Source organism: Coregonus lavaretus, assembly GCF_964263955.1.
Source record: "Coregonus lavaretus genome assembly, chromosome: 22".
Lineage (NCBI taxonomy): Eukaryota > Metazoa > Chordata > Actinopteri > Salmoniformes > Salmonidae > Coregonus > Coregonus lavaretus.
Genome location: NC_140009.1, coordinates 19,456,330 through 19,474,774, shown reverse-complemented (window position 1 = coordinate 19,474,774; position 18,445 = coordinate 19,456,330). Strand labels below are relative to the sequence as shown.

The 18,445-nt window shown below is 43.2% G+C and overlaps 1 protein-coding gene across 1 annotated transcript in view; it reads left to right on the top strand.

Moving 5' to 3' along the window:
• Window positions 1-587: 587 nt before the first annotated feature.
• The window catches only part of sema3h (sema domain, immunoglobulin domain (Ig), short basic domain, secreted, (semaphorin) 3H), a gene marked incomplete at its 5' end in the record, with an annotated part of 29,816 nt that continues 11,958 nt past the window's right edge, over window positions 588-18,445 (top strand). The window contains 6 exons of the mRNA XM_084186592.1: window positions 588-687; window positions 14,658-14,812; window positions 16,196-16,258; window positions 16,524-16,643; window positions 17,428-17,521; window positions 17,707-17,826. Coding sequence (XP_084042718.1) covers window positions 588-687; window positions 14,658-14,812; window positions 16,196-16,258; window positions 16,524-16,643; window positions 17,428-17,521; window positions 17,707-17,826 — 652 coding nt within the window. The remainder of the gene's footprint in view (window positions 688-14,657; window positions 14,813-16,195; window positions 16,259-16,523; window positions 16,644-17,427; window positions 17,522-17,706; window positions 17,827-18,445) is intronic.

Below are 18,445 nucleotides of genomic sequence, written 5' to 3'. Positions count from 1 at the left end.
ACAAGGCCAACAAAAGGACTGTTTGATGCAGCTGAGTGAAAGTGACAAGAAAGCAAGAGGGAGTATAGTGAGAGAGAGAGAGATAAGATGAAAGGCACACCATATAGCAGTTGTCTTATTCCCATTTAAAGTAGGTTTTCCTGGAGCAGTGAAAAAGAGAGAAGGAGTGTGTGTGTTTGTGTGTGTGATTTGGGATCTCTTCCCCCGCCTCCTCTTTGCCTATACGGAGGAGAGGAGGACTCACTGAAAGAGAGAGAGAGAGAGAGAGAGAGATCAGAGGAGATGAGAAGAGTACAGTGAGAGAGGAATCAACACTCAACAAGGGGAGAAACCCAGACATAACAGAAAATATATAACAGAGTGAGAGACGCATGAGACAAGTCACATGAGATGAGCTGAGAGGAGACACATCTGATCTGTAGTGGTCGAGCTGAAGCCAAGTGGGAGTAGTGTGTTTTGTTGGACTAGATTTATCTAGGTATCTTTCCGAGCCCACAAACACATACGCGTGAGTGTGTATCCTGCAGTTGCCTGCCTCGTGAAGTGTGTGCTGTGCTTAGGACTTTAGTGTGTGTGAGTGAGAGACCATGTGGCAGTTCGTGACCCTGGTCCTTCTAGCCCACCTGGGGAGCAGTCTGACGGGGGCATGGAGAGCCTCCCAGCCTCGCCTGCAGTTCACCCACTCAGGTAAGACAGAACCCCCCTCTCTCTCCCATTCACACCCTGCTGTCTCTGTCTTACATACTGGGTTTTTGTATAGCTCTCCACTCATTGTGTTGTCCATTTCAATTGCATCATCTAGTTCATTGTATGTCCTTCTAACTGCTTCCCTCATACCATTACACAATAAAGGATCAGCTATGTTCGGAAGAGTATGGCAGTTTTGTATGAAGATGTGTGTATGATTGACGAAGTGCGATTATTGTGTAAAGATGATCTGTGTCGTTGAGGGTGCTGGCTTTAACTTTAAAGAATGTGTATGATTGTATATTCATCTTTCTTCTAACATATTTTTGGTCTGTGCTCAGTGAGTACTGACTGATAGTTGAGCTGCTCCATCTGCTCATATCTGATAATGCAACAATAATAAACCCCAGTTGGGAGTGATAGTCTAATTGTAATGGGCTGTACTCACATCATTTAAACACACCCAGACATCACACAGACTATGTGAAGTACAAATAAGAATCAGATTCAAGGATGAAAAGTACGTGACCTAGAAAGTACAAAGGGAAATTATGCAGGGAGGAAAGCTAGTATTTCAACAATGCTCTCAGGTGGGAATTTTCTCATTAATTTAGTTTAGTCAGAGTGAAGGTGTCTCAACACAGAGGGAGGTTTCATTTCCTGCATTTTTGTTCTGCTGGATTTCAGTGCTTCATCTGGCTGCTTTTGAACATGTGTACTGCCAGATGTGTATTGTGCTAATACAAGGTGTTTCAAGGTGGTACTGTGGTCCTGTGCATTAGAGGGAGAAAGAGTGTGTGTGAGAGAGGAATTGCTGGGAAATTAGTCAGGAGCGTGTCAGGAATGTGAGTGTGTGTGGATGTACATGCGTGTTTCAATCCGATGCAGACACCGACACACAGACAGTGACTCTCAGAGGGAGCACCATGTGCTGGTCATTTCCCTCTCTACCTCCGATGTAAGTCTGATTGCCTGACCGCCTTTTCCTCTGCTCTTCACGGGTCAGGGGCGCCACCAGGGCCTGACTCCAGATCAGATCCTGGAAGTCCACGTGTGAGGGAGCTGGTTTTTAACCCCACCATGGCTGATTACCCCATCAGCCTGGCTGCCTGGTCCCTCTCTCTCCAACCCTCCTAGCCTTAATGACTAAATTATCCCAGTTATTCAGTCAAACTTCACGTCAGCCAGCCAGCCAGCACTGGAGTTAAACTGTCTGCCACCCCACTTATAATGACTCAATTATCCCAGTCGCTTGTAGACTCTGGGCCTGATTTCCCAAACGATAAATGACAGCTGGAGATTGGGTTTGAGCCCCCCACACACAAAAGGGACATTTTTACTGCTGCGGATTATGTGAAATGTATAGCGGCACATACAAAAGGCTAATGAAGCAATCCCAGCAGTTAAGCCATGTGAAATTATTGGGAACCGCACAAAAGCGGGTCTGGTTTGCCTGGTCTGGTTGCCTTTACAGTTCACCTGCTCCTCTTGTGACCCGTGATTATGCATTATTACCCGGTACAGTGATTGGAGAGGCGGCCATGTTTGGAAGTTCATTATAATTTAGATTGATTCACACAAGACATACTGACATAGATTGGGAGTAATTTCATCATCTAGATGATAACACATTCTCCTTTCACCTGAGGGGAGGGTGGTGCCCTGAGAATTAGTACCCCTCTTCCTTGGCAACACCCTTGACAATGGCAGACAGTGGTTTTGCAGCCTTGAACTAAAGGTGTACTGTAATACTCAGACAAGGACTCAGGCAATCTGATTATGATTTATATCTATATATTCAGAAAGGTGAAAGGGCAAGGTATCCACTTGTGCCTGGTTGAGTTGTGAAAGAATCCAGATGTAGGGAGTGTGTGTTTGTCCATTTCCCAGGCATCTCCAGGCCTGCCTCTCTAATTGCACAGTAATTGGTGAAGTGATAACCCCATTTCCACAGGAAATGTGCCCCGGTTTCCTCATCTCTCTTGTGGCACACCGAACAAAGTCTTCCTCCTGGGAACTGTGAGCCAGACAACTCAGCTCTGGGGCTCCCCATGTAGAGAAACAGGCAGACTAACTCAGACACACAGACACAGACACAAAGACAGGCATACACTCACACCCACACACCTTCTCACTTATGCACGGGGGGTGGGGGGGGGGCTGGTCCAACTTGAGGTGTCATAAAAAATAAATACCATAAATACCAATAACTGTAGCAACCCTGTGTTTATAAACGTGGATATCGACTTTAATACTTCAGCATGGTTTTGTGGCACAGTCAGGGCTAACGGGACAGAAGTTTGAGGGTTCGCCGACCACAACGGACGGGCTCACTCTCTCTGCCTGTCTCATTACACTACGATCAGAGCCAGCTGCAGACAATGATCAGCTAGGGGGAAATCAGATTTTCAACATTTTGATGCTATACTGTATTTATAATTATATAAAATATATGCAACGAATTTTCCACCATCAGGTCTCTGTGCCAATGCACCACACACAACCAATAAGCATCGCATAACTGCATACCGATTACTTTGAGCGTTTGTAATCATGGTTTGCGTTTTCAACACCACAATCAAATAGAGTATGTCATCTCAACAAACAGAAAATACATCCCTCCCTACTCAGTATCGAAGGCTTGGTTTGACATTCTCCGAATGTCATTCAACTTTTTGGTGTTTTGTAACAGATGTCCCTTTCCATTAATCGAATGGCTGTTGTGCAGTTTGGTTGCTGGAAATATATTAGAGTGGAGTGGATGAACGTGTGCAGGTAGCCTACAGGAGACTTTTGAATTAGCCTACCAGTAATCAGATTAAAACATTGTGACTAGTTGTGTTTATGCAACACACAAAAGGTAATACATTTTAAAAGTTAAATGACAAATATTTAGGCTATATTGATCGGAAGGGAGGCAGAACGCGTGTTAAGCTTTCCTGAATAACTGGGCCTCCTGGGAGCATAGGCCTATGTGGACGACTTCGGAGAATGATGATCGGCACAGACAGCGCATCAGTATCAGAAGTAAAAATACAGCCAGACTGGCCTGCTACTGTGCCTTTCTATAATCTGTCGAGAGTAGATCCACAACTGATCCAAACGGAATGAAACATTCAAATAACAGTGCTTTTGCAATAATTTTATTGTCCCTATACAAGATCAATAGTGGAGCTTTTTGAGCTGTGTGTCTTCACTGTCCTTTCACTGCCTCTCCACTGCCTATCAGCTATTTCTCTATCTTGTGGATTTACAGTTGAAGTCGGAAGTTCATGCGTGCATACATTTTTTTTGTGTATGGGTGGTCCCGGGGATCGAACCCACTACCTTGGCGTTACAAGCGCCATGCTCTACCAGCTGAGCTACAGAGGACCACGATTTATTTCATCACATTCCCAGTGGGTCAGAAGTTTACATACACTCAATTAGTATTTGGTAGCATTGGCTTTAAATTGTTTAACTTGAGTCAAATGTTTCGGGTAGCCTTCCACAATAAGTTGGGTGAATTTTGGCCCATTCCTCCTGACAGAGCTGGTGTAACTGAGTCAGGTTTGTAGGCCTCCTTGCTCGCACACGCCTTTTCAGTTCTGCCCACACATTTTCTATAGGCTTGAGGTCAGGGCTTTGTGATGGCCACTCCAATACCTTGACTTTGTTGTCCTTAAACCATTTTGCCACAACTTTGGAAGTACGCTTGGGGTCATTGTCCATTTGGAAGACCCATTTGCTTCAATATATCCACATAATTTTCTTTCCTCATGATGCCATCTATTTTGTGAAGTGCACCAGTCCCTCCTGCAGCAAAGCACCCACACAGCATGATGTTGCCACCCCCGTTCTTCACGGTTGGGATGATGTTCTTCGGCTTGCAAGCATCCCCCTTTTTCCTCCAAACATAACGATAGTCATTATGGCCAAACAGTTCTATTTTTGTTTCATCAGACCAGAGGACATTTCTCCAAAAAGTACGGTCTTTGTCCCCATGTGCAGTTGCAAACCGTAGTCTGTCTTATTTATGGCGGTTTTGGAGCAGTGGCTTCTTCCTTGCTGAGCGGCCTTTCAGGTTATGCCGATATAGGACTCGTTTTACTGTGGATATAGATACTTTTGTACCTGTTTCCTCCAGCATCTTCACAAGGTCCTTTGCTGTTATTCTGGGATTGATTTGCATTTTTCGCACCAAAGTACGTTCATCTCTAGGAGACAGAATGCGTCTCCTTCCTGAGAGGTATGATGGCTGCGTGGTCCCATGATTTTTATACTTGCGTACTATTGTTTGTACAGATGAACGTGGTACCTTCAGGCGTTTGGAAATTGCTCCCAAGGATGAACCAGACTTGTGGAGGTCTACAATGTTTTTCTGAGGTCTTGGCTGATTTCTTTTGATTTTCCCATGATGTCAAGCAAAGAGGCACTGAGTTTGAAGATAGGCCTTGAAATACATCCACAGGTACACCTCCAATTGACTAAAATTATGTCAATTAGCCTATCAGAAGCTTCTAAAGCCATGACATAATTTTCTGGAATTTTCCAAGCTGTTTAAAGGCACAGTCAACTTAGTTTATGTAAACCTCTGACCCACTGGAATTGTGATACAGTGAACTATAAGTGAAATCATCTGTCTGTAAATAATTGTTGGAAAGATTGCTTGTGTCATGCACAAAGTAGATGTCCTAACCGACTTTCCAAAACTATCGTTTGTTAACAAGAAACTTGTGGAGTGGTTGAAAAACGAGTTTTAATGACTCCAACCTAACTGTATGTAAACTTCCAACTTCAACTGTAGATGAAGGATGGGATTAAAAACATAAAAAAGATAACTATTGTAAAATATATTGTGTCCTTAAAGTGTATATAGTATGTATAAGCTGGGAGTAGAAGCCTAAGTGTTGTTGTCCATTAAATTACTCCAATTAGTGGAAGGTTGGTAGGGTTAGGGGAACATAATAAAGGAAAACATTTTTTGTAAAGATATATACAGCACCAGTCAAAAGTTTGGACACACCTACTCATTCCAGGGTTGTTCTTTATTTTTACTATTTTCTACATTGTAGAATAATAGTGAAGACATCAAAACTATGAAATAACACATATGGAATCATGTAGTAACCAAAAAAGTGTTAAACAAATCAAAATATATTTTATATTTGAGATTCTTCAAAGTAGCCACCCTTTGCCTTGATGACAGCTTTGTACACTCTTGGCATTCTCTCAACCAGCTTCATGAGGTAGTCACCTGGAATGCATTTCAATTAACAGGTGTGCCTTGTTAAAAGTTAATTTGTGGAATTTATTTCCTTCTTAATGCGTTTGAGTCAATCAGTTGTGTTGTGACAAGATAGGGGTGGTATACAGAAGATAGCACTATTTGGTAAAAGACCAAGTCCAAATTATGACAGAATCATTAGATCATTTGTTTTGGTACTGTCCTTGTGTAGCTTGTTTTTGGACACAGGTCCAGGAATGGCTAAATGATTGCAATATTTACCTGGAGCTAACCCTGCAGATAGCACTACTGGGTGATCTGAAAAGTCATAGTCAATCGATCAATAATATAATAATACTTTTAGCAAAAATGTTTATTTTCAATTTACAATCTGTGGAAATAATGAGAATAGAAGGGTTCAGAACTTTTGTAAAACATCACAGTACAGTTGAAAAATATATGGCAAATAGAAATACAATATGGATGGTGTTAAGAGATAGATGGGTGGTGTTGAATGGAGTTGAAGGATGGGACTAATAACAACTAACAACAACTAATAACAACAAGATAACTAATGTAAAGCATACTGTGTCCATAATAAGTATATAGGTTATAGGTTGAGAGCTTTTGTGAAAGAGCACAGTTAGAAAGATATGGCATGTAGAAGCAAACCGGATGGACATCATGAAAATGATCGGAGAGGTTGCGGGTAGAGGAAATTCAGGAGTAAAAACAAACAAAATAGAATGACTGTAAAATTGACTGTGTTCATAAAATGTATATAGTATGTATAAGCTGGAAGTAGAGGCCTAAGCATTGATGTTCACTAGTTTACTCCAATTAGGGAAGGGGTGGTGGGGTTGGAAAGTAATAAAGGGAAATATATATATTTTTAAAGGATATGTATATATATATGAATATTTATTTATATGTATGTATGTGTATATGTATGTGTATGTATATATATTTGCGAGAAAAAAAACATATAGGGGATTGGAAGTGCTGTAGACAATTACATTGATGGAAGTTACAATCTATCTGCAACATTAAAGCTGATCTACCCCCTAAAATTTTTTTAACAATAATAATCATGTCCATCCTGTCCTCTATTCATAGTGACAATAGTGATAGGTGGATCGTTTGTCCAGATCTGCAATAGGCTAACTAGCAATCATACCACACATAAAATCATATGAATCTGCACCAAGTTTCTATATACAGTTGAAGTTGGAAGTTTACATGCACTTAGGTTGGAGTCATTAAAACTTGTTTTTCAACCACTCCACACATTTCCTGTTAACAAACTATCGTTTTGGCAAGTTGGTTAGGACATCTACTTTGACACAAGTAATTTTTCCAACAATTGTTTACAGACAGATCATTTCACTTATAATTCACTGTATCACAATTCCAGTGGGTCAGAGGTTTACATAAACTAAGTTGACTGTGCCTTTAAACAGCTTGGAAAATTCCAGAAAATGATGTCATGGCTTTAGAAGCTTCTGATAGGCTAACTGACATAATTCTAGTCAATTGGAGGTGTACCTGTGAATGTATTTCAAGGCCTACCTTCAAAATCAGTGTCTCTTTGCTTGACATCATGGGAAAATCAAAAGAAATCAGCCAAGACCTCAGAATTTTTTTTTGAAGTCTGGTTCATCCTTGGGAGCAATTTCCAAACACCTGAAGGTACCACGTTCATCTGTACAAAACAATAGTACGCAAGTATAAACATCATGGGACCACGCAGCCGTCATACCGCTCAGGTAGGAGACACGTTCTGTCTCCTAGAGATTAACGTACTTTGGTGTGAAAAATGCAAATCAATCCCAGAATAACAGCAAAGGACCTTGTGAAGATGCTGAAGGAAACAGGTACAAAAGTATCTATATCCACAGTAAAACGAGTCCTATATCGTCATAACCTGAAATGCCGCTCAGCAAGGAAGAAGCCACTGCTCCAAAACCGCAATAAATAAGCCAGACTACGGTTTGCAACTGCACATGGGGACAAAGATCGTACTTTTTGGAGAAATGTCCTCTGGTCTGATGAAACAAAAATAGAACTGTTTGGCCATAATGACCATCGTTATGTTTGGAGGAAAAAGGGGGATGCTTGCAAGCCGAAGAACATCATCCCAACCGTGAAGCACGGGGGTGTCAGCATCATGCTATGGGGGTGCTTTGCTGCAGGAGGGACTGGTGCACTTAAAAAAAAAAAATAGATTGCATCATAAGGAAGGAAAATGATGTGGATATATTGAAGCAACATCTCAAGACATCAGCCAGGAAGTTAAAGCTTGGTCGCAAATGGGTCTGCCAAATGGACAATGACCCCAAGCATACTTCCAAAGTTGTGGCAAAATGGTTTAAGGACAACAAAGTCAAGGTATTGGAGTGGCCATCACAAAGCCCTGACCTCAATCCTATGGAAAATGTGTGGGCAGAACTGAAAGAGCATGTGCGAGCAAGGAGACCTACAAACCTGACTCAGTTACACCAGCTCTGTCAGGAGGAATGGGCCAAAATTCACTCAACTTATTGTGGGAAGCTTGTGGAATGGTACCCGAAACGTTTGACCCAAGTCAAACAATTTAAAGGCAATGCTACCAAATACTAATTGAGTGTATGTACATTTCTGACCCACTGGAAATGTGATTAAATAAATAAAAGCTGAAATAAATCATTCTCTCTACTATTATTCTGACATTTCACATTCTTAAAATAAAGTGGTGATCCTAACTGACCTAAGACAGGGAATTTTTACTAGGATTAAATGTCAGGAATTGTGAAAAACTGAGTTTAAATGTATTTGGCTAAGGTGTATGTAAACTTCCGACTTTCAACCCCTCCCATCTATCTCTTTAGACCATCCAGTTTTGATTTCTTTTTGCCATATATGTGCTGTGATGTTTCACAAAAGCTCTGAACCTTTCTATTCTCATAGTTTTTACAGATTGTAAATTAAAGATAAGCATTTTTGCTAAAAGTATTATTATATTATTGATCGACACCCAGCAGTGCTATTTGCAGAGTTAGCTCCAGATAAATGTTACAATTCTTTAGCCATTCCTGAACCTGCGACCAAAAACAAGCTACATATGGGCAGTACCAAACCAAATGATGTAATGATTCTGTCTCTTCGCAGCAAAATCTGCAGAGCTGGGATGGTTGTATCCCCCATATACAGTGCATTTGGAAAGTATTCAGACCCCTTGACTTTTTCCACATATTGTTACTCATCAATCAACACACAATACCCCATAATGACAAAGCAAAAACTGGTTTTAGAAATTTTGGCAAATGTATTACAATTAAAAACGGAAATATCACATTTACATAAGTATTCAGACCCTTTACTCAGTACTTTGTTGATGCACTTTACTCTGTACTTTGCTCTGTTCATCTTTCCCTCAATCCTGACTAGTCTCCCAGTCCCTGCCGTTGAAAAACATCCCCACAGCATGATGCTGCCATCACCATGCTTCACCGTAGGGATGGTGCCAGGTTTCCTCCAGGCGTGACACTTGGCATTCAGGCCAAAGAGTACAATCTTGGTTTGATCAGACCAGAGAATCTTGTTTCTTATGGTCTGAGAGTCCTTAGGTGGCTTTTGGCAAACTCCAAGCGGGCTGTCACATGCCTTTTACTGAGGAGTGGCTTCCGTCTGGCCACTCTACCATAAAGGCCAGATTGGTGGAGTGCTACAGAGATGGTTGGGTTTCTGGAAGGTTCTTCCATCTCAACAGAGGAACTCTGGAGCTCTGTCAGATTGACCATCGGGTTCTTGGTCACCTCCCTGACCAAGGCCCTTCTCCCCCGATTGCACAGTTTGGCTGGGCGGCCAACTTTAGGAAGAGTCTTGGTGGTTCCAATCTTCTTCCATTTAAGAAGGATGGAGGCCACTGTGTTCTTGGGGACCTTCAATTCTGCAGAAATTGTTTGGTACCCTTCCCCAGATCTGTGCCTCGACACAATCCTGTCTCTGAGCTCTATGGACAATTCCTTCGACCTCATGGCTTGGTTTTTGCTCTGACATGCACTGTCAACTGTGGGACCTTATATAGACAGGTGTGTGCCTTTCCAAATCATGTCCAATCAATTGAATTTACCACAGGTGGACTCCAATCAAGATGTAGAAATGTCTTAAGGATGATCAATGGAAACAGGATGCACCTGAGTTCAATTTCGAGTCTCATAGCAAAGGGTCTGAATACTTATGTCAAGAAGGTATTTCTGTTTTTTCTTTTTTAATAAATGCGCAACAAATTCGAAAAACCTGTTTTCGCTTTGTCATTATGGGGTATTGTGTGTAGATTGATGGGGGAAAAAAATAATGTAATCCTTTTTAGAATTAGGCTGTAAAGTTAGAAAATGTGGAAAAAGTCAAGGGGTCTGAATACTTTCCGAATTCTATTGGTTGCAAGAATTTTGTATAATAATTAAAATGGGAAAATTCTATGTTTTGAATCTGGCGTGTGTCTTCACTGTTCTTTCACTGCCTCTCCGCTGCCTATTAGCTATTCCTCTATCTTGTGTATTTATATAGATAATTGGTGCAGATTTGTATGATTTTATGTGTGGTATGATTGCTAGTCAGCCTATTGCAGATCTGGACAAATGATCCACCTACCACTATTGTCACTATGAATAGAGGACAGGATAGAAAGTTGACTGGTAAAGTGTAGTACATAAGGGAAGTACCAAAACACCTAGAGGCGCATGCAAGCAGATGAGGAAATGTGGCTATATGGAAGACATTATATAGTAAAACCTGCAAAATGGAGAATGTAAGTCAAGGAAAAAACGCTCTACCCTTCCCTGTGCCCAATAAAAAAACACACAACCCTACCCAAAGCAAAAAGAAAGTTTGACAACCCTCACCTATTTTGGACCAGCCCCCCCTCCACCCCAGTAAATGTAGAACTGTCCCTTAGTTCCAGTCTGAGGAAAAGAGCCAGCTGTCCTAAAAAGGACTCCCAGCACAGTGTGTGTTTTCACGTTTGTCTCTGTGTGTGTGTCTGAATGTGCGCTTGTCTGTGTGTGTGTGTGCACTCGTTGTGTGTGTGTGTGTGTGTGTGTGTGTGTGTGTGTGTGTGAGTGTGTGTCTGTGTCTCCTGATGCAGGAATGTTCTTAGCTGTGTCACACGGCGTACATTTGCCCTAATTACATATACACCCATCAGTGGCTCCCATAACTGAGGTAATCTAATGTCCACTGGCTTGGGTTTGTTTGGCGGCTAAAAACGTACTGTATATCTCCCGTCCACCTGGTGCCATGCTAACTCATGGCATCCACATCCACACAGGACAGGAGGAAGAGAGGGTGAAGGGCATACAGAGACTCGCCCCAGAAATGCCCCAGATACCAGGGGAAGTGTGAAGATTGTAGCATGATGGTGTGGGGGCGGAGAGGATGGGGCAAATGGGCGGTGAAAAGTGTCAAACGTTTTCTTTGATTTAGATTTACAGGGTCAAGGATCAACTGACTGGAGGTCAAGGGTCATGGCCTTAAGGACCTTGCTGTCACTTTCAGCATGTCTGAGGACGTCTGCACTCTGCAGTAGAGGTCTTCACGGGTCCACCCGAACCCGAATACCCGAGACCCGACCTGGGACCGGAGCGGCTGATAGACCCGAATGGACCCAACCACGGCTCTAAATAGCCTATAGCATATTTATTTTATGCTAATAAGGTGAATTTATTGACTTATAGAAGGCCTAGCCAACATATAAATACATATTTCTTCATCAGAAGAGCAACTTGGCTGATAAAAAAAGGTCACTTGGGAGTCAGGTCTAGGTCTGGGACTAGGTCTGGTTGTTGTCGGGTCCATTCGGGTTCGGGTCTGATTGTCTTCCAGTCCGTTCGGGTCCAAAATGTTGGACCTGAGAAGACCTCTACTCTGCTGTCTTTACAAACACGTTGAGTCTACCCGGACTGAAAATACTGTACATGGCTGTTCTGAGTTTAGACACATTTAGAAACAAAGACCCTTCTGTTTGTGATCTCGGATTTCAACTAGATTTTCGGGATTTTAATCTAAGCCGACTGAACTGAACAATGTACCTTACTAGTTTGTTTCTACACATTGGCCTACATTTACAGTTGAGCAGTTAGCACACTAGTACATGAAGATAGTGGACTTTCTCCAGTAGATGTGTTGTGTTTTGGTGTTAGCTGCGGAGGCCAGTCAGTCTGAAACACAGGTGAAACACTGCCAGTACTAATCCCTCTGAGGGGCTGCTGGTGAGGACAGGTCTGGAACCCCCACTGGGTCGACATGGTCATTGCTGTCAAGGCAACTGCCCCAGAGGAAGGATTGGCCCAGTGGGGTGGGTGGGTGCAGCTGGTGTGTTGGGAGTGAGTCAGGAGAGGAGTGGCAGTAAGAATGTGTGTGTGTGTCTGTGTGTGTCTGTGTGTGTGGTGTGCGTGTATGTGTGTATGAGTGTATGCGTGATGTGTGTTGGTGTGGAGACCACATGTCAGTTTCTACAAGGGGGATTTGTGCTCGGGAGAGGCAGGAATGTGTTTTCTGTCACCCTGAATAAGAAGCATTCATCATATACTCAGAATGATGGGTGCCCTGGTCATTGGCACTATAGTCCAGTGTGTGTGTATAAGTATGCAGTATATACATACACTGAGTGTACAAACATTATGGACACCTGCTCTTTCCATGACATAGACTGACCAGGTGAATCCAGGTGAAAGCTATGATCCCTTATTGATGTCACTTGTTAAATCCACTTCAATCAGTGTAGATGAAGGAGAGGAGACAGGTTAAATAAGGATTTTTAAGCCTTGAGACAATTAAGACATGGATTGTGTATGGGTGCCATTCAGAGGGTGAATGGGCAAGAGATAAGATTGAAGTGCCTTTGAACGGGGTATGGTAGTTGGTGCCAGGCGCACCGGTTTGTGTCAAGAACTGCAACGCTGCTATGTTTTTCCACGCTCAACAGTCTCCTGTGTGTATCAAGAATGGTCTACCACCTTAAAGGACATCCAGCCAACTTGACACAACTGTGGGAAGCATTGGAGTCAACATCGGCCAGCATCCCTGTGGAACGCTTTCGACACCTTGTAGAGTCCATGCCCCGACGAATTGAGGCTGTTCTGAGGGTAAATAGTGGGGGTGCAACTCAATATTAGGAAGGGATTCTTAATGCTTTGTACACTCAGTGGCCAGTTTATTAGGTACACCACACCGTTCACGAAAATGGTTCGCTCCTACAGACAGTGAGTCACGTAGCCGTGGCTTGCTATACAAAGCAGGCACACAGGCATGGAGGCATTCAGTTACTGTTCGAACAAAAAACATCCAGTCAGAGGCAGTCCTCTGGGCGAAAACAGCTCGTTGATGAGAGGTCGAAGGAGAATGGCAAGAATCGTGCAAGCTAACAGGTGGGCCACAAACAGGCAAGTAAGATGGGTATACTCTTAGCAAGGAATTTGATGGTGATATTTGGGACGTGTCACTCAACAAGTTTGTCAATATTAGGGACGTGTGCCATTTTGTCAATCTTACTCTCAGTCTTCCCGATATCTTCAAATAAATCTTTGCTACTTCTTTCACCCAAAAAATTAAACTGATTCAATGAACTCCAAATGGCAGTTTATTTTATTGTTGTACTTTCCCTCAATAACAGACAGTCCCCTCCCTGTCTGCTCCAAATTAGCTCTCCATTTCATAATTTTTTTCTCTTTCATGCCCTTCTCCCCATCGATTTATCCTCTTTCTCATCGCTGTATCGTTTCTTCCACGCTCGTCATGTCTCATTTCTCAGTCTGTCAGTCTCATCACAGTGGCATCAGTCTAATCTCACTGTTCCAGTTTTACCACCAGACACTGTCTGTCAGTAAGTCTCCATCTTCTCCAAACCCTCCTCCTTCTATCTTCTATCAAACACATATGCGAGCTAAGCTTTAGAGCTAAGCTTTCCTAAAGTGAAACAGTTACTTCCATGTGTTAGAATAGTTAGACGAATGTAAACCAGTCCATCCTCAAAATTCCTTCCTATGTGATCTCAAAGCTTATAGACATCTGCTATGCTGTATGTTAGTGTAGATCAGTTTGTGTGGGAGAAGTGTGGTTTCACAATAAGAGTAGACTGACAGAAGTGACGATTGTCATCCTCTGCTAATCGCTACTCTTAGCTATCCAGCTATCGGATCTATCTCGTACAGCCTCTATCATAGCTTTCATTGTCTCACTGATGTATCACCCACTATTGTCTAATCTGTCTGGAGATGTACTAGTTACTTTTGTCTGATGGACTTGTACTTTGACTTTGCCCGATAAGAGTGCTTGAGAAATGAATAGAAGAATGTGTGATAGATACTGTGGGACAGGGTTTGTGCTGTGTTATATTATGTCTGTTTGTGGAGTGGAGTTGGACTTATGCAGAGTCATAGCCACAGAGTATTACAACTCATATGATTGATGGATGCAGCCTAGTACCCCTCATTAGCTGTTCTTTGGTGTACCATATGAGATATTATAGCTGGTGTGTGACTATGTGTTTTCGATCTCTCTGCCTTTCTATCTGTATATCATAAGCTGTCAATAAATTGTTTGACCATACTGTCAAGTTGTATTCGTCATTAGGTTATAGATGCAGTATAACTTAATATTGATGTCTGTACCATATTGTGACTGTACCCTCATGTCTCTCCGCTGTACGGTGTCCATATTAGGACAGCCTCAGTACTGTGCTTCTGGTTGTTGTATTCATCTCTGGATTTTTCTCTCTCTCTCTCAGAGCTTGTCCAGAACGGCCGTCTTCTGTCCCTGCCCCTGGCGGCGGGGGACATGCACTCTCTGCTGCCAGACGAAGATGGCCGCCGGCTCTACGTGGCCATGAAGGACAACCTGCTGTCCACCAGCCTGGACGACATCTCACAGAACCCCCACAAGGTCAGACTGCCCGGCTCTCTATAGGCTTCTCACGCATAGGGGCTTTTCACACTACTGAGCCCAACCGAGCCCAACTAAACCAAGCTGCACTGAGCTGTCCTGGTGACACGTCCACCATAGTTGTTGGAACTTTGTTGAAAAAGGCGATGTGAAAATCGATTATCCAAACCACAGTTTGGCTCTGGTCTGCATGATAGTGTGAAAAGGGTAATAGATTCAATACAATAACATTAACACATACATTCATACAGCTACACTCAGTAAGGAAAACTGAAAGGAAAACTGTAACTCAGAAAACCTTGTGAGAGAAAGAAGGGGGTGGATGAATGTCACAGTCACTGTGTGTTGTCCAGTGTGCATGGCTAATGTAATGTAGGGGATAATTAAGCTCAATTTGATGGTAATGAGAATACAGAGGAGGAAGCCATCTCCAGCTGTCCAGCATCCCTTCCTCTTTCCATTAAGCCCCCTGTGTCTCTCAACCACTCTCTTTCAGACAAACACTCATTCTAATAAACAAAGATCCACACACACTCTGTCCACCTCTCTACTGTGTGTACCCATGGCCACTACCAGTCATATCCTCATTTCTCTCCTTTTCCACTTCCTCTCTCTCAGACTCTCATTCTAATACACATAGACACACATTTATACAGGAACTCTCTCATACAATCTCTCCCAGACAGAAGAAGCACGTAGTGTATAAGTGAGGGTTTCATTCACCCCTGTTCCCATTTCTGCCTGGCAGGAGATTGGGTGGAGCCATGAGCCCTCTAATAAAGCTATCCTCTGATCAACCAACCCCTGAGGCATTCCTACTGCATGAGTCCCTCACCACCAGCCCACATCACTCAAACTGACTGAAGAGCTGTGTGTGTGTGTGTGTGTGTGATCACTCTCTCCACCATTCCATTTATCCATGCCCACTACCAGTCATATCCTCCTTCTCTTTTATTAGATGTTTTCTCTCCCTACCACATTCAAACCCCCCAGTTCCTTTTCGGTAGATTACTAATTGAATTGCATGTTGCACAGGGATTAGTGTAGTGTCTATGCATTTCCATATCTTTGTCCATGTGACAGAGCATATACATTTTTTTCAGCTGCCAATGTATAAAACTCCCATCCAAGAAATGTTATTTGTCACAGATGGTTGATTTATATAAGGTTGTTTTTCACAGTGAGAACTATGGGGGTCTCTCATTCTACTCCTCCCTCTGGTATTCAGTGATAATGAAAACATCTTTATCTTATCACATGATCTCTGCTACGGTCCCTAAATGACTAACTCAGTGAACATGCTATGGAGGTTAGTCATCTATGGTGGCATGATACCGGCTAATCATGGTGGCATGACAACTATACTGGCTCTTCCTCTTTCAGCTCTACTGGCCAGCAAGTCCAGACCGTGTCCAAGAGTGTTTGATGGCTGGAAAGGACCGGGAGGTGAGTGGTTATGGTGTAAACACACACAACACACACACACACACACACACACACACACACACACACACACACACACACACACACACACACACACACACACACACACACACACACACACACACACACACACACACACACACACACACACACACACACACACACACACACTCACAAAATCACACACACACTCACACACTCAAACACACACTCACACACGCACACACTCACACACACACACTGTGCTAACTTCTAGTCTCCCCTACAGTTGGAGTGTGCTAACTTCCTGCGGGTACTGCAGCCCTACAACCAGACCCACCTGTATGTGTGTGGAACGGGAGCCTTCAACCCTCGCTGTGCCTTCATCCCCACCAACACCTTCCTCAAGGTAAAATCACACACACGCACACGGAAACACACATGGACACGCACTCCCACAGACACACACACAAACACACACACACACTCCGTCCTTACCCACTCCAACCCCTCGATTGGTTGAATTAGGTGTTTTAATGATTTTAGCCCAACATGTGCACACCCAGAGTGGTTTGAGAACCACGCTCTACTGATGCCTATCTCAAGCTTTCCCTCTCTATCTGTCCTATAGCAATAAATCCTATATCTGTGTGTATATCTATCTGACTATAGGTCTAGCTGTCTACCCCTATAGCTGCGCTATCTGTAGGTATACCTATGTGTACTGTACTGTGTACCGCTATACCCTGATACCAGCCTATCCTATCTGTCTCTGTGTGTTTACCACGTGTCTAAACAATTCTTAGCTAAACTCCCTCCCTCCCTCCCTTCCTCCCTCCCTCCCTCCCTCCCTCCCTCCCTCCCTCCCTCCCTCCCTCCCTCCCTCTTCCTCTTTCTCGCTTTCTTCTTTCACCTTCTCACACACTATTCTTTTCACCCCACTCTGGTCCCCAGTGTGCTGGTGTCTGTGTTTCTGAGAGAAGGTACTAAACCCATGAAAGGGTTTACCTCCCTCACATTGCATTTTACAAAATGTTCACCCAAATATTTACAGCGATTACTACCTCATTAATCTATACAAGTCTGGGAAAGTTTCAGAGCTGTACTGTACATTAGTTATGTGGCAGTGTGTGTGTGTGCATGCGTGTGCACACTGTGTATAATGTGTTTATTCAATTCTGTTTATTTGGCAGTCAGAGCGACAAACTCTGTCATTTGGAGAGACTGAATGTGGGAAGGGAAAGTGTCCATACGATCCACACCAGAAAACTGCCACAGCCGTTATTGGTAAGACCACGACAGTATGTCTGTGAGTAAGTGTCTTGTGTGTGAGTAAGTGCACAATAATACAAGGACCTGTTTGCTGTCCTTAAAGGTGAATGTTGATGTATAATGTGTGTTTATATGTGCTGTTCTATAGGGTAGGCCCATATAGTATGGTGGATAATGTGTTTGTCTGCTTTCGTGTACAGATGGCGAGCTGTATGCTGGGATCTCATCCGACTTCATGAGTCGAGACTCGGCCTTCTTCCGCAGCCTGGGCAGTCGTCATGTGATCCGCACCGAGCAGTACGACTCCACCTGGCTGCAGGGTAAGGAACTTAATCTCAGCGTTTGTAGCGGGTGATTTGGACGGAGTCAGACGCAGGAGGGTAAATCACAGAATAAATGGTTTATTCGGTAAGACAGTGGTACTCAGCAATGCGTAAAACACTCCAGTGCGGTAAATACGGCGCACTGGAGAAAACAAGGCACACGGGTGAAAATCCCGGCGATAAAAGATACAATACAGCTCCACCGAGCTATAGTGACCTCCACAATAAACAATCACACACAAAGACAAGGGGGGGCAGAGTGAATACTTATACAGGTACTAATGAGGGGATATGAACCAGGTGTGTGTAATAAACAAGACAAAACAAATGGAATGATGAAATGAGGAGCGGCAGTGTCTAGAAGGCCGGTGACGACGAACGCTGAAGCCTGCCCGAAGGAGAGGAGGCAGCTTCAGAGGAAGTCGTGACAGCATTCTAGGATTCTGTAGGAACCTCTCCATAGGCTTGATCAAACAATAAAAACTGAATCATTTCTGTTCATTCTCTCTTTCACTCTTACTTATCACAATGTTTCCTCTCATTCTCTGGCATTTGTTTTCTTTCTCTTTCACTCTCTCTCTTTCTATTGTTCTCTCTCATTTGTAAACTCTCCCTG